At 35.3% G+C, this 16,344-nt stretch overlaps 1 protein-coding gene across 3 annotated transcripts in view; it reads left to right on the top strand.

The window, feature by feature from the left end:
• The window catches only part of LOC110031601 (probable serine/threonine protein kinase IRE4), a 73,129-nt gene that overhangs the window by 39,967 nt on the left and 16,818 nt on the right, over positions 1-16,344 (top strand). For all 3 annotated transcript variants that reach the window (XM_020734876.1, XM_020734877.1, XM_020734878.1), the window contains 6 exons: positions 3,685-3,777; positions 4,381-4,521; positions 4,594-4,686; positions 4,916-5,102; positions 5,179-5,264; positions 10,455-10,543. In XM_020734876.1, the coding sequence (XP_020590535.1) occupies positions 3,685-3,777; positions 4,381-4,521; positions 4,594-4,686; positions 4,916-5,102; positions 5,179-5,264; positions 10,455-10,543 (689 nt within the window). The remainder of the gene's footprint in view (positions 1-3,684; positions 3,778-4,380; positions 4,522-4,593; positions 4,687-4,915; positions 5,103-5,178; positions 5,265-10,454; positions 10,544-16,344) is intronic.

Consider the following 16,344-nt stretch of genomic DNA (forward strand, 5'->3'; position numbering starts at 1 on the left):
TCATGCCCACTGAAAAATACTTATCATATACCTAAGTTTTGTTGTATTAAAGGCTACTATCTTTCAAACATTTTTCTATTGTTTTCTAATTTTCATTTATCTTAATGCATATCTCGTCAATTGGAATGGTATTGCCTTTCAAAGGCATACACCAAGGCGTACAATTTTGGATATCCTTTTTAAACACCTCCATAACTAATAGGAAAAAAATACATACATAATGTTTATTGATGTAAACCTATGATTATTAAATCCTTGGGTTACCCAACATTTGCTTTTAATACTTATTAATGTTGCATCATAAATATGTATTGGTTTTGCTTATTTATTGTTGACGCACCTTTCTCTCCTATAGTATAAAAAAATTATTTCCCCATTGTGCTTGATCCTACACCATCTTAAGATTGATGCAAATTATAGATTTTTTTTGCTTTTAATACTTATTAATGTTGCATCATAAATATGTATTGGTTTTGCTTATTTATTGTTGACGCACCTTTCTCTCCTATAGTATAAAAAAATTATTTCCCCATTGTGCTTGATCCTACACCATCTTAAGATTGATGCAAATTATAGATTTTTTTTTTCTTTTTTATGTAAACCCTCTATTAATTGTCTTACCTTCATTTTCATGGATGATCTTTCTTATTTGAAATTAAATTCATTTTCCAAATTTGATGCATTTTCTTAAACGTATATTTTATTATTCTCTCACGCTTCACAATATGACTTGTAAATTTAATTCCTCTATCGGTAGCACAATCTTCAACATCTTATTATTTCTTAATTGTTGTTAATGCATTTTTTCCATTTATTTCACCTCTTTGTTTTCAAAATTTTATTGAAAAAAATTGTTGATCAAATCTCTATACTCTCATTAATAACTGTTCACAACTTAATAGGTATCTAATGTTGATCGATGCTTTTTTATGTATTTTTTTTTAGCCTAACTTCATTTTATTTTTGTGGATAAATTTGTCATGTATTTCATTATTTATTTATAAGGCTCTTTTAAAATAATTTTTCTTGAAACTTTCATTTAGTATTTTATCAAATTAACATTTTCATCTTTTCTTGACATCTTCTATTCGGCCAGAGCCTTATGACCGGGCGATTCTCGTTAAATGAGATCATTATATTATAGTTACTGCAGTAGCCCGTATGTTCCCATACGGTTTTCTGTCATTTTAGTTGTGAATAATAATGGTATATTTGACTGACCCAAAGCTTTATGCTAGTTAAGGCCATTTTAAATTTATCCTTAGATAAAAATCTACTGAAGATCTACAATACTCTCTTGAACAACGCAACTCATAGTTGCTGACAATGATTTTTTCGATCGTGTTGGGTCGACTACCTCATATGACTAAGTATATTAGAGATCATGATGGCCTGGGGCAACAAAACCATGAGATTTTCATTGGGTTCGTCATTGTTTTCCTCATCATTTGTTTTAAGACCAAAGTGAAAAATTTTAGAATTTTAAACATCTTGTCTGTTGCTACTATATACTGATTTTTCAGTATTAAATGACTACCCTTAATCGAAAGTGCTCTCTTGTTATCAAGAGGGGGTAATTAACCATTGGGGCTTGTGCCTATTAGAAATCTATAGGAGGAGATTTTAGTGTTGTCCCAGAAACAAGTCACATGAAGACTGCAATGTTTTTTGTTGGATGACATAGAAGACATCACCCTGGAGTTCAATCGGGTCAAGAGAGATGCTACTATGGAGTGGAGAATATCCCAAAGACTTAATCGCCAGGACATGAATACAAATGTCATTCTAGGCTTGTTGGTTATTTTGATTGTCCTCATTATTGTTGCTATATGCATGAAATGACTAATTTTTTTTATGTATTAGAGTATTTTTTACTGTACTGAAGATTTTTGTGTAGCATGGTCTCTTTCTGTTATTTTGCTGTAATGATTCAGAAAATTGCAATTAATCAAATATATTACATATATAATTATAAAATAGTCTGTCTAATCATATCATTCACATGTCCCTGCTGAAACACATGAATATTGTCGGGCACAATCTATATCATAGACTGAAAGTGATTTGCCTAAGACATGGAGTCAGGATGTGGAAGGTGCATGGGAGATGATAGAGTTGAGAGGGAGAATTACGGATGCCATCGTTGTCGGTTAAATGGAGCGATTGTATGTTTTTTGTTATTTTATTTGCATTGTGTTGTGAAAATGTTTGTTGTTTATTGTATTGATGATTTATGCAAAGATGTCCATTCTGAATCTCAATATAGTGAATCTTCTATTTCTAGTTCTTTTGCATGTATTTCCTCTCACTTGGATGGCCTGTGAGACAACTGTGGGTATATTATGTAATTTAAATTTTTATTGCATGTTTTTTTTTGAAGGTCTATGATGAGATATTCGACCTGCGTGTTCTTTTGGATGAGCTATATGTTGTATTGGTTCCTAACGCACATGAAATCCTAATGAATGAACTGCTCTAGTACTAGTACTTTTAGTTAGGGCGGTACAAGAAATCCATTTTTTTTTTTTCAATTTTCGTTAGTTATAACTTATTCACAGTCTTGATCAATTTAGATCTCTCTGAATTGTTTTCTAGGCTGCAAATATACACCAGTAATATACACTAATGATATTGATCTTATAGTTGAAGATAATGGAATAGAAACTAATTGCATGAAGAATAATAATTTTCCGCATAAAACCATATAAGGACAACAACTTTGTAAGGATTACAGATTAGCTTAATTCGCACATTCCTAACCACACGTGTAATGGGCATTAGGGAAGGAGGCAATGGTTAGACAAAAATGTAAACTAATTGTGTGAAGATTAAACTTTTCTGCTAGGTGTATAGGTTATCTATTTTTCTACACACATGTTTAAACGCACACAAGCACGAACAGAAACACAAATATACATGAAGTGAGGAAGTGACAATTGAAATTTAAAGATTTGATCGAATAAAGTTGTTAGTTTGGGTAACAAGCCGAGTTTGGGTTCGACCCAATTATTGCCCAACCCAAAACTTCATCAAGCTTTTAAAAAAGTTAAAAATTTCAACCTGCACCTGGCTAGGCCAATATTACAACTTGATTCAACATAATACATTTAAGTTGTGTATGGTTAGTGTCAACATGCTTCCAACTAGTCATAATTGTCTGTTTTGTGCATGCTAACTCAAAATAAAAAAAAATGTTCTTTATTATGAGTTTATAATTGAAAAAATAGTAAAACAGAAGAATCCACTCCTCAATGAATTAAATTCAAGCTTTTAGGTTGATTTGAACATATGTAGCATTGATACTTTTAAAAAATGCATCGTACCCGTGTCAGACACTTATTGGACACTGACATGGACACGCCCGAACACGACTTTGACACATTTGACACATGTCCGACGAAGGACAAAATGTGTTTGAATTTTTTTTGACCGAGACACGGGTTCGACATGATTTGGAGAATAATTGGACACGAGAAGTATAAAATTATTAATGTACGTATAACTCTAATTATACCTCATAACCCAAGTTAAGTTTTATTCTTCCATACTTCATTTTGTGATGTCTTTATTAGAGAATAATGAAAAAAATACATTTTGAAGTGCTTCTATAATTTACTTTAGGATTATGTGAGAAAAATATGTTCTTATGTCTTTTTTAAAGATGTTAGAGTGCTTTTGATCCAGGTTTTGAAGAAGTTGGCTATGATACGGAAGAATGATGTTGAGCGTATAGTGGCCGAACGTAACATTTTGATCACTGTCAGAAATCCATTTGTGGTAAATTTTTAGTTTCATATCAAATACAAGTTAGCTTCTTTTAACCAGCAATATTTGAGTCTTTATTGTGTCTTTCCATCATGGCATGTTATGCTCTCTTTTTTTTTTCATGCATCTTTGTTTCTTGTATCGTTTTATAGAATTCATTTGCTTCCTAGCTCCTCGATCCTGTATTTTTGCTGCTCCTAGTTATTTCTTGCTATATAGTATCGTGCCATAGAATGTGCTTTAAAATTCCACTATATTTTCCATTATTTCATTACTTGTCAATGTGAATGTGTAAATAGGTGGCTTTAGATTTGGGCTGTCAGTTTTCTTTTTCTTTCTTTGTTATTTTTGCTCCTTCCTCTTCTCTCTTATTTTGGTGGTGTGGACTGCAATGAACCATGCTTGAAAAGGTTGGTTCTTTAATTTTTATTTTTTCTTAAGTGGTTGTTTATTTTACTGAAATTCTTTTATATATTGCTTATGATCGATTCCATGTGACCTGAGCTCTTTTTCAGTTTCTTTTTGAATCCTACCTACCAACTCTCTTCCGCTTCTAAGTTGAACCGCTTATCATTTTTTTTCAGCTAACAGTGCATAAGCTATTTTTTTTTGCAGGTGAGATTCTACTACTCGTTCACATGTAGAGAAAACCTTTATCTTGTTATGGAGTACCTAAATGGAGGTGATCTGTATTCTCTACTTCGTAAAGTTGGTTGCTTAGATGAAGATATTGTTCGCATTTATATAGCAGAACTGGTTTTCTCTAAACCCATCCTTCAACAATTTACATAATTGAAGTCTTTCATTGTAATGTTATTATATTCTCAGGTTCTTGCATTAGATTATTTGCATTCACTTGGAATTATACATCGTGATTTAAAGCCGGACAACATACTCATAGCTAATGATGGACACATCAAGGTTTGAAGTCAAATTTTTAACATGGTATCTTTGTTGTTTTATAACTTAGAGATTTCTTCATCTGTTTGAATTTAAATTTAAACAGACATTTAGGCAAGATGGTATCTTATCATAAAATTTATTTTTAAAATATTTCCTTCATTATTTATTAATTTATAATAAATTACAAAATTTTAATCTGTACATAAAAGATTCTACGGAGGTGCTTGCTAATACCTACATTAAACAGCTTACAGATTTTGGAATGTCAAAGATTGGACTAATCAATAGTGCCATCCACATGTCGACTACAATATCAGGACCAGCTCCATTGGATTCCTCAGAAAGCACTCAACAGGGTAGAAGAGAGAGTCAGGGTTCTGCTGTTGGGACACCTGATTATTTGGCCCCTGAAATTCTTCTTGGAGCCGGACATGGTTTTTTTTAACCCACTTTTCAACCTTTATTTCAATTTACATGTAGTTAGATTTAACTCGGACATTCTTTCTACAGATTATGCTGCAGACTGGTGGTCAGTGGGAGTTATCTTATTTGAGCTTATAACTGGGATCCCACCTTTCACAGCTAGGCTCCCTGAGGTAATCCTTATATCTTTCCTGCATCTTAGAACATTTATGCTGTGAAATGTAGTTCACCTTTAATGAGGTGTTCTGAATTGTTTTGGATGAATGCAGGATAGAGGCAGTTCTCTATAGGGTTTGGTAATTATTATGCAAATGCCAGTGTCATCTTAGTAGATAATCTGTTTTCGTAACGTCTTATTTGAAAGGAATGCTGTGAACTAGGTTTTAGACTACTTGGTTTGATACTATCTGTGGTTTAGTTTTTCACTAGGAATGTTATCCATCCATCATGAAAAAAAAAATTCCCCTCCCTGTTTCCTATCTACTCTGACGAGTTTTTGGGCCAGTGATCCATAATAGTTTGCTTGGGAACTATGATTTTATGACTCCAAAGCATGACTGTATGCCATTGGATTTTTTAACAGAGCTTCATTTGCTGTGCTTAGAAGTAAGAAATCAATTACTTGCTCATGACGCCTAACATCTTGAGCTTGAGAGTTTGCTTGGGGTACATGTGGAACCATTTTGACGCAGGCACATTGCTAGGGCTGCGCCCAATACGGGTGCTTTGTTTCCGCGGGAAAGGGGCCCGCAAACTCGCAAAGCCCCACGGAACAGCGAGATCGCGATCCCGCGGGAACTCGCAATAGCGGGAGAACCCGCGCGAGAGCGAGGATCGCGAACCTGCGCGATCTAGATGGGTGTCAATGGTGAAATTTTGGATTTTCTGGATTCTTCATGCCTTCCCCCTCTCCCCTTTTATGTAGAAGTTTCTTTAAAGCTGATAAATTTGTCCTTGAGTATGTGAGAGTCAGTTCTGAGTGTGTTGAGTTTCAGATCTCCTATGTGGAGTCTCTTGCCCCTTTGTGGGTTGTATTCAAGGAGTTGGTGGTGCTTCGGCTGTATCCTCTCCGCTATGGTGATTATATCTTTTCTTTTTTACCTTTTCCAAACCTTCTCCCTTCCCTCTTCCCAGCAGCCGAACTCTCCCTTCGTCACCCCGACGCTCAACCATTACCCCTTTGTACCGGTTATTACTACTGCACTGCCTTCCTAACTCCGTTAAAGCTCCTCCCATCCACACCACTACCGCTGTCGACCACCTAAAATCCTTCTCACTCGCTGTACTTACGGTTCCACACATTTCCTTTCGCTGCCAACAATATTTTATCACTGTCACCACCTCCGCTAGCCATCCCGACCCACCTCGCTGACCTCCACCACCCATTGGAATTGTGTTGTTTTGTGTTTGTGTTATTTTTTTGTTTGAGACATGTTGTAATCTTATTTTAATATTAATGAAGTTTGTTTTTGTGTTTCTACTAATTCTTCTAGTAGTTCTGATATCATTTGGTCTTAAAGCTAGCTCAACCCTAGTCCTATTCTAGGGTTCCGCAGCACCCGTCCTTGCCCAATCGACCTCCATCAATTTTTTTTCTTACAATTCTCAACTCTAGTTATGTAACTTGGGAGAGATGCATGAGACTCTGCTCGGGAAGAGATCCAACATGAAATTCCTCGTCTGTAACGGAGATCAGTCGAGCTAGATGACGAGAACCAGGAAGAGATTACCTTCGACCGTGATCGAGTGAGTCATGGGGAAGGCAGTAACGAGGATCTTTATCCGTTCCACAGGGAAGGTCACAACAACGAAGAATATTGGCCGTGCCGTTTTGGTACCCAATATCAGAGGAGGCCGAGAGAAGAGGCTCCTTATGGAGGTTAACGCGACTTTGACATCAAGATGGACCTTCCAGAGTTTGAAGGAGGTATGGATTCTGATGAGTTTATCGACTGGTTGCAATCCATTAAACGAATTTTCGAATATAAAGATGTACTAAAAGACAGACGGATCAAGCTAGCCATTATTAAACTAAAGAAGAGCGCTTCCCAGTGATGGGAAAATGTGCAGAGACTGAGGAAGAGGGAATGTCGTGAAAGATCACTAGATGGGAGAAGATAAAAGTAATGCTGAAAAAGTACCCCCCACCCCACTATCGCCAAGTTATGTTTCTAAAACTCCACAACTTGCAACAGAGGGATTTTCGCTTGACGAGTTCGCTCTTCAATTCAATCACTTGCAGATGAAATGTGAGCCGACGGAGCCAAAGGAACATATGATAGCCCAATATCTCGAGGGTCTTATACCCGCCATCAATGATGTGTTACAGTTACAGCCATACTAAACACTAGGAGATATTTAGACAATAACCTTGAAGGTGGAAAATCAACAAGTCAAAGTTGGCAACAATCATCTTTCTAGCAAAAACCTCCAGGCAGGCTGTCTTCTACAATTATCACGACCGACAGAGATCTCTCAAGAGGCACAGGCAAGCCTGGATAGAGGAATGACTCTACAGATTAAAGCGGAAAGAAACAGGAGAGGGCAACTCCACCAACACGGTGCCATACAGTAAGTGCTTTCGATGCCACAACTACGACAACATTGCCTCCAGTTGCCCCACGAGCAGGGTATTCACACTCATATCAAGGCACCGTAAAAAAAAATTAGCTATGAAGAGAAAGCCGAGGAACATGATGAGTATCAGCTTCCTCAGATGGAGAGGCGCTCGTGATTCGACGAATCCTACAAATCAAGGGCACGAGGTATTGTCAGTGGCTTTGTTACAACATATTCTACACTCGCTGCACTGTAAAAAGAAAGATTTGCAATCCAATCGATGGCGGAAGCAGCAAGAACGTGGTGTCGACACAGATGATAAAGAAATTAGGACTCGCAACTCTGGGATATTCCCAGCCATATTCACTGACATGGCTGAAGGAGAATCAGGTCAGCATCAACTGAAGATGTTGGGTAGAATTTTTTATTGGAGGCCAACTGCAAGACCAGTTGTGATGTGACGTAGTCCCTATGGATGCCTCGCCTCTTATTGGGACAACCGTGGCAATTTGACCGAATGCCTCATCACGACAGATATTAAAACATGTATTCTTTTACCAAGGAAGGGAAGCACATCACCCTCCTTTCTTCGACAGAGGCCAGGGTCACATGATCCCTTTTCAGTAGAACATCGTCGGTAGAATTAGTTTTATTGATGACACCAGACGAGAGGACCGAGCCACCTGCGCCCAATACTGGATAGATACGACGAAAGCTATGTCAGGGGGGCCACCGCACCAGCAACACCACCGCGGTGCGAAGGGGTCTGATTACTCTCACTACACGCTCGATTGAATCGATTATAGGTTACTCTGAGAAGATTCACCAGTATAGACATGGTGCACGACCTTAGAATGAGAGATTGATATGGACATTTACTCACAAGATAGAGTAGACCCTCAGATACCTCGAGCTGCAGTGCAATCGCCAGTGGGATCCAAGGTTGATGACATCGAAACGGAAGCTTTGGCCAATGAAGTCGAAGCTCTCCCAACTCTAGGAGACTGACGCAGGCGCGACGCTAAGACAACGCTCGATTGCGGTCGCTTTGTTTCCGTGGGAAAGGGCCCGCGAACTCACGAAGCTTATGGAACAGCGAGATCGCGATCCTGCGCGAACTCGCCATAGCGAGAGAACCCGCGCAAGCAATGAGAAAGATTGTGAACCCGCGCGATAGATGGGTATCAACAGTGGAATTTTGGATTTTCTGGATTCTTATTGTTTTCCCCCTCTCCTTTTGTGTAGAAATTTCTTTTCAGCCTATAAATTGCTGTCCTTGAGTATGTGGGAGTCAGTTCTGAGTGTAATCAGTTTTAGATCTCCTTTGCGGGCTGTATCCGAGGAGTTGGTGGTTCTTCGGTTCTATCCTTTCCGAGGTGGTGATTGTATCTTTCTTTTTTAACCATTTCCAAACTTTCTCCTTCCCTCTCCCCAGCCACTGAACTCTTCCTCCGTAACCCCAACACTTAACCATTAACCTTTCTTTCCGGCTATTACTGTTGCCCCGCCTTCCTAACTCTGTTCAAGCTCCTCCCATCCACCCTACTACCGTTGCCGACCACCTAAATTCTTTCCACTTGGTGTCCTTATGGTTATGTACCTTTCCCCTTGCCGCTGCCAGTATTTTGTCGCTCACCACCCCCGCAAGCCATCCCGACCCACCTTGCCGACCTCCACCATACATTGGAATACATTAAGAGTGTTTGCTTGTGTCGTTTTGTGTTTGTGCTGTTATTTTCTATTCGAGTCATGTTGTAACCCTATTTTAATATTAGTGAATTTTTAGTTTTGTGTTTTCACTATTTCCCCAACTAGTTCTGATTTCACTTTTGCTTATCAAGCTTTGTAGGAGCTTCACGCTGTACCTTTGAAATGATCATTTAATTGGTAGGAACTTCGAATGTGTTGATTGTTAAAAGGTTTCTTACAGTGATATGACATTCCAACATCCTGCAGCTGAAAATTTATATAAATATTTGTTTAATATATGGCTAGATTATTCGTGAGAATTCTTAAACCTGATTACTATTCATTATTTACATGTTAAAAACTTAACCTAAACCTCAACTCATATACATGTTGTGGTCTTTGATTTGAGTTTAGAGACATACCGCATAAGGATTTCCTTAAGCGCTCCTCCCATGCAAGCGCAACATTCTGAAGGTCTAATCTTTGGTTACCAGCTTCCCATTCTCCCACACTACAAAAATGAACCCACCGAAGGACCCAAAATTTTAGAAACAAGTAGATGAGCTTCTTAGCAATGGTTTTCTTCAGGAGAGCCTTGGTCTTTGTGATGTCCCTACTCAATCTTAATCAAGACGGCTTATGGAGAATATGCATAAATAGTAGAACCAAAAATAAGATCAGCTTTAAATATATTCACTTATATTTAGATTGGATGACATGTTGATTTTTTTATTTTTGTGAAAAATATTTTCTCTGCCGTATTATAATAAGCTCTATACTCATCTCGTTAAATTCTTTACAGATTGGCCAATAAGCTTAGCAGTTTTCTTTTACTAGTAAGTAGTAACATTTTATGGAAGGTTTATTGGTAGTTCTCCGCACTCTAAAACTTCCAGGTCTTGTACATTCCGTTTAGAGATATTTGATGATGGCCTCTTTCACTTTCTATCCATACTGGACATTCTGATTTTGTCCTTTTTCTTTTTCTGTTTTTCATGTTTCATCCTCTTTGTTAATGCTTATTATTATATTTTTTATATCTGCTATTTTTTCTTTGTTCATGTTGTGCTAATATTGTAGTACTTATATTTGACTATTTCCTTCCTTATGTACAGATGATCTTTGACAACATTTTAAATAGAAAAATTCCATGGCCTCACATTCCTGATGATATGTCGCCGGAGGCCAACGATTTAATTGAAAGGTCTTTCAGAACATTTTTTAGTGTTAGCATTCTTTTATTTTTGTATATCATAAGTTGTGGACTATGTGGTTGATTTTAATTTGTTTATGTATTAGGTGTTAATCCATATGTAATATACCTGAGATTTTGATACATTTGTTTGGGAAAATCTGATCGTGGACTGCATAATATTATTGAGCAAATAGTCCTAGAACAAAATATCTTAATAACAAAAGGTGGTGCTTATCATAGCCTTAACTCATAATGTATTAATATTCTTGCAGTTAATTTGCATGTTTTGCTAACTTAAAATTTGAATCTTGGTATTAGTATCACAGTATAATTGAGCCTTTTTGAAGCGTACGCGCATATAGTTTTTGAATTTATTTTAAAAGATGGTGGATCGATTTAACGGTGAGTTTTTTTATTGCTAGTTGTTCAACATTTATTACTACACTGCTGTATCTTTGTTGTCCTCATATTTCCTTGCAATATAAAGCGAAATCCTTTTATCTTCTTTCTCATTGTTCATTTCTGTGAATTGTCTTTAAATGATTAATTTCATCTTAATGGTAGCTGTTTGTGAGTGTTACACAACCGATATTTTAGGAAAAATGATTGATTTAAATGGAAGAGAAGAGATGTTTCAATTCTTAGAGGGTTATGAAATTAGGTATCAATAGCTAGTTTTGTAATTTTTTAGTGTACTGAAGTTTATGGGACTTTTGTCCCATAAAGTTAAAAATCACATTTTGAGTTAATCTTCATTAATTTTTTGATGTATTCAGTATTATTTGTTAAGTCTTCTACATGTTGGTCTAGTTGAATTTGAAAAAGAGATCAGTTAGACTTCTTGGTTACAAGTATTTAGTATAATGATACAAAACTCTTTCTACTATCTGTGAACCTTTCGTTACCTTTGGAGATTTTGCATTTCTTCTCAGTAACAAAATTCATTGTTTACTCAACATTTGCTTGTTTTAGAAATTTCTTCTTCAAAGATAGGTGGTCATTTATATTCATAATTTGCGGGTCTTCAAAAATATTATTGGCGATTCTGTTGCTGACTTTCACAACTGATTTTTACGACTAGGTCTCATACTTTTTGGCAATTTTTTTTCACCAACTTCCATGATCATCTCTTACTTGTTGGGGCTATGATTCATTTTATAAACAATTATTTTACAGATTATGTGATCTTTGTATTTTCTTTGCTATTGATATTTTTGCTTTGCGTTTAAATAAGAAAGAGATTTTCATACAAGGATTTGTAATTATAAACAAGTGCCTTTTAATATTTAGATATGAATAAAAAAAAAAGAAACGCACCTTATCCTAAGGCACCTTAAAAAATTATTTTGATTCATTTGAGGTGAACCCCTAATGTCATAATATTATAAGAATTAGAAGAATCTTTTGTTAGATGATATTAAGATATATCTATTACAGGATATAACATATTCTAGTTTAAAATTTTTCGGTTTGGATTTAATGCTCTGATTGAAAGAGAGGGTTGTGAATAGGTTGCGTGAGTGTGTTGCCTTGAGTTTTGTGAGCGGGGAGTGCAACAAGCAAGGGAGAATGAGTCTATAAGCGATTAAGTGGTAGTGTGCTTTTATGATGGAGTAAGATTTTATTTAAAAAAAAAAATCTTTTTCTTTTTCTTTTTTTATAAAATATACTTTAGACTTTTTGATTCGATTCCTAGTTTTCATTTAATTATTTCCTTTATTTTTTATGTGATGATACTTACATTTCTTAATTATTTTTAATTTTGCAAGTATTTTTTTTTTTTCAATTTGAGTCTTGTGTCTTAAACCGCTCAAGGCTTAGCCTGGTCTTGGTAAGGCAAAATGTCTTGTATATTGATTTTGCTTTTTTAAATCTTGTATATATGAAAATATAATCGAGTTATTTTTAAATAAAGTTTTAGTTGGATTTGTTATTACTTCTTTCGATGTTTACTATTTGACTATTATACTGTACAATTGTTTTGGAGAGAGCTTGGTTGTGTTTTTTTTCTATTTATACATTTTTTTCTTTATAAATCATGTTATTGATTTTCGTGCATTGAATTTTTTTATGTTGGATAAAATCTATTTTTTTTTTAGAGAGGCTATTTTCAATTAATTTTGGAGTTTATTGTGGCTCTTGATTTTTTTCTATTAAATTGTTATTTTATAATGTACATGGATTCTTTTTGTATTATCCATTTTAGTTAAAACTAACGAGTACTTTTTAAATTAGGAGTTTATATATGTAATTTATGTATTTTCATGATTTTCTTATCTCATTTTATATCTGCATTAGAAAAGCTTAGACCTCAAGACATTAAATCAGATTTGATGTTAGACCGTTTAGGCTGCATCATTTTGTTTAGATGTAAGATAACATCTTGTCAACCAACAAAGAAAATACTATCTAAATTAATATTTTTAGGCTATGATTTTGGATAGATTGGATTTAATTATTATGAGTGATATCTGATTAACTGAAACCACAATAGGAAAATCAATATTATTATTGAAAGCAAATAAATGGTTACAATCAAATACACTTGAAAAGAGAAATTACAGCAAACACTAAATAAACTCACAGTAGAGCTCAATCCATGGGTGGTAGAGGTCAGTTAGGTGGTTGGAGAGGGAAGATAGATAGCTGAAATGGGTTGTAGGTGATTGGAACAACAAAATGAGGGGCTGAAATCGTGTTGGAAATGAACCAGAGGGCTGAAACAGCGAGGGCAGCAAGTGGGGTGGCAAACGGAGCAGCAAGGCGTAGTGGGAAAGGCTGGAACGGCCGAGGGACAACAGAAAAACAGCAGGTGTGCTTTTTTTCGAATGACAACAGGGTTATGGATGGCCGGACAGTGGTTGAATTAGCAAGGTGGTGGTTGAATTAGCAAGGTGGGGGAGGGAATAATGGCGGCAGTGAAAGTGGAGTGCCGGAACTACAATGGCAGCAAAGAGGAAAGAGGGGAGAGCGATGGCAGTGGTTGGAACTGCAAAAAACATAAATTGAAATGACTTTGTGGGCTGCTACAGTGACGTACGGTGACCGGGAGCGACGTGAGTAATATGTGGAAGGGGATAAGGGAAGATAATCACTACCTAGGGAGAGAGACAACTAGAACACCACCGAATCCTTTGGATATAGACCTCTAAGGGAGCAATGGATGCCAGTGGGTGTCCTTAACAAACTCATGCCAAAAATTAAAAAACTAAAAACAAGAAATACATATATAAGCCCTAGATAATTAGGATTGAAACTCTTTTGGAAAGGAAGCTCCAATCCCTCGTGGGAGAGCCGATCAGCCCTCCTTGTCGGGAGAATCCCGCGACTCCCTTTACGCCATGCATGCGGTTTTATCAACGAGCCCACGACTTTATTTGTGTGCTCTCATCAATGAGATTTTAAATTACATTCCTATATTTTAATGATATTTAGATTGTTGAAATATTTTAGATTGTATATATAACTTAGAGTTGCTCTATTTTAAGTTATAGTATGTTTGAGTCTTAAATAATTAGAGTTGCTACTGTTAGATCGAGAAACATGGATGCAGAGCAATCAGGATGCCATGCAATGTATTTCAATAATTGATTACACTAGACTAGCTAATTGCACTATTAGATATTGGTGGATTTGTTCAACCCATTGATTAACTTGAGAGAAAGTTATTTTTTGGGATGTTTTTCAAGATAAAATCAAATATAAAACTTGAAACTTTATACTGTAAATTTTAATTAAAATAAAATTCTAATGTAAGGTTTTATGGGAACCTTGATATCAGATATGAAACTTAGATAATCAAGGGTTATTCTCTTTGAGCAATATTTTTCCATAGAATTATATATCATCCCAAATGCAGTGCTCACTATACTTTGAAGTAATCCTTCAGTCGGTAGTGCAAAGCTTATGAAAGAACAAGTTTTTAGAGCACTCGAAGTGCAATTTATTTATGTAATTATTGTCCTTTCTATCCAAGGAAAATGGTATGTTTAAATTTTGAGCGGGAACTAAACAAAGTTTTAAGGAGGGGGTGATCGTTTTTAGCTTGGAAAATGTAAGGGTGATATCGATGGGTTTTAAAACATCACTTTTGGTTTGAAAGTTTAGGGAGTTCCATGCAAAGCTCATTTATGCAAGTTTATTATTATTATTATTATTATTAATCTAATTTATACAAGCTAATTACAAAGATCATATTTAATAAGTTGGGAAAAGGTAGTTTATGGAAATGAGACACTGATTTGGCAAGTTAGAAGTAATTAAGAAATGATTGAATGATTTTGGTTGGCTCAAATTCAAGTCCACAAACATTTGATATATAAATTTATAGGTCAGTCGCCTACAAAATATAGCCCAAATGCAAAAAATGACTTCTTACTCAAGTTCTTTATATATAATAAAACTCATAAGAAAAAAAAATTATCAAAATAAAATGACACATAGCTAATAACAATGACCTAAGTGATATAGTAAATGAGTTCTAAAATGACTCATGCATCACCCTTAACGACTTTAATAAAATTTTCATGGAAGATAAGGCGAAGATGTTGACAAGAATATCACAATTACTTAAAATAAGGGCTTGTTTGGGTGCTCGGTAGTGGTACCTGATGTGGAGCTATGTCAAACAAGGCCTTTTCAGGAAATAAGTACTTTTGAATATACTTTAATTTTTATTACACTTTTTGCGGAGGGTATTTTAACTGTTGTTTTGTTGGGGCTTAACTTCTTCAACCTCTATTTTTTGTGCCATTTAACTAGTAATTCATTGTTGATTTGGTTTTTAATATCTTAAGCCGAAACATAAAGAACCAAAGAGTTCCCAAGTCTTTCGGTGTTCAACAGGTTTAGCCAAGTTTGTATTTTATTTAGTGACCAAATCTTCTCCATATGACTTTGTTTGTTGTGGATGTCTTAGGTACATATGATAGTATGATAGTGAGACGATAACTTAGTTTTGAGTTTTACTTTCATCTACAACACATAGGGATAAATAATACGTGCTTATTTTACTCATTTTTGTTTCTATGAAGGATAGAAAAGAAACATGGATGTTTGAGTCCTAAATAATTAGATTTGCTATTGTTAGATCGAGAAACATGGATGTAGAGCAATCAGGATGCCATGCAATGTAATTCAATAATTGATTACACTAAACTAGCTAATTGTACTTTTAGATATTGGTGGATTTGCTCAACCCATTGATTAACTTGAGGGAAAGTTATTTTTTGGGACGCTTTTCAAGATAAAATCAAATATAAAACTTGACACTTTATACCGTAAATTTTAATTAAAATGAAATTCTAATGTAAGGTCTTATGGGAACCTTGATATCAGATATGTTAGATAATCAAAGGTTGTTCTCTTTGAGCAATAGTTTGCCATATAATTAATTATCCTCCCTTTAAAGTCTTTCAAATGCTGTACTCACTAGACTTTGAAGTATTCCTTCGGTAGTGCAAAACTCACGAAAGAACAAGTTTTACAAGTGCAATTTATTTATGTAATTATTATCCTTTCTATCCAAGGAAATTGGTATGTTTAAAATTTGAGCGGGAACTATACAATGTTTTAAGGAGAGGGTGATTGTTTTTAGCTTGGAAAATGTAAGGGTGATAGCAATGGGTTTTAAAACATCACTTTTGGTTTGAAAGTTTAGGTGAGTTCTATGCAAAGCTCGTTTATGCAAGTTTTTTATTTTATTATTATTTTTTAATCTAATTTATACAGGCTAATTACAAAGATCATATTTAATAAGTTGGGAGAAGGGAGTTTATGGCAACGGGATACTGATTTGGCAAGTCAGAAGT

This window comes from Phalaenopsis equestris, unplaced genomic scaffold (assembly GCF_001263595.1).
Source record: "Phalaenopsis equestris unplaced genomic scaffold, ASM126359v1 Scaffold000840, whole genome shotgun sequence".
NCBI lineage: Eukaryota > Viridiplantae > Streptophyta > Magnoliopsida > Asparagales > Orchidaceae > Phalaenopsis > Phalaenopsis equestris.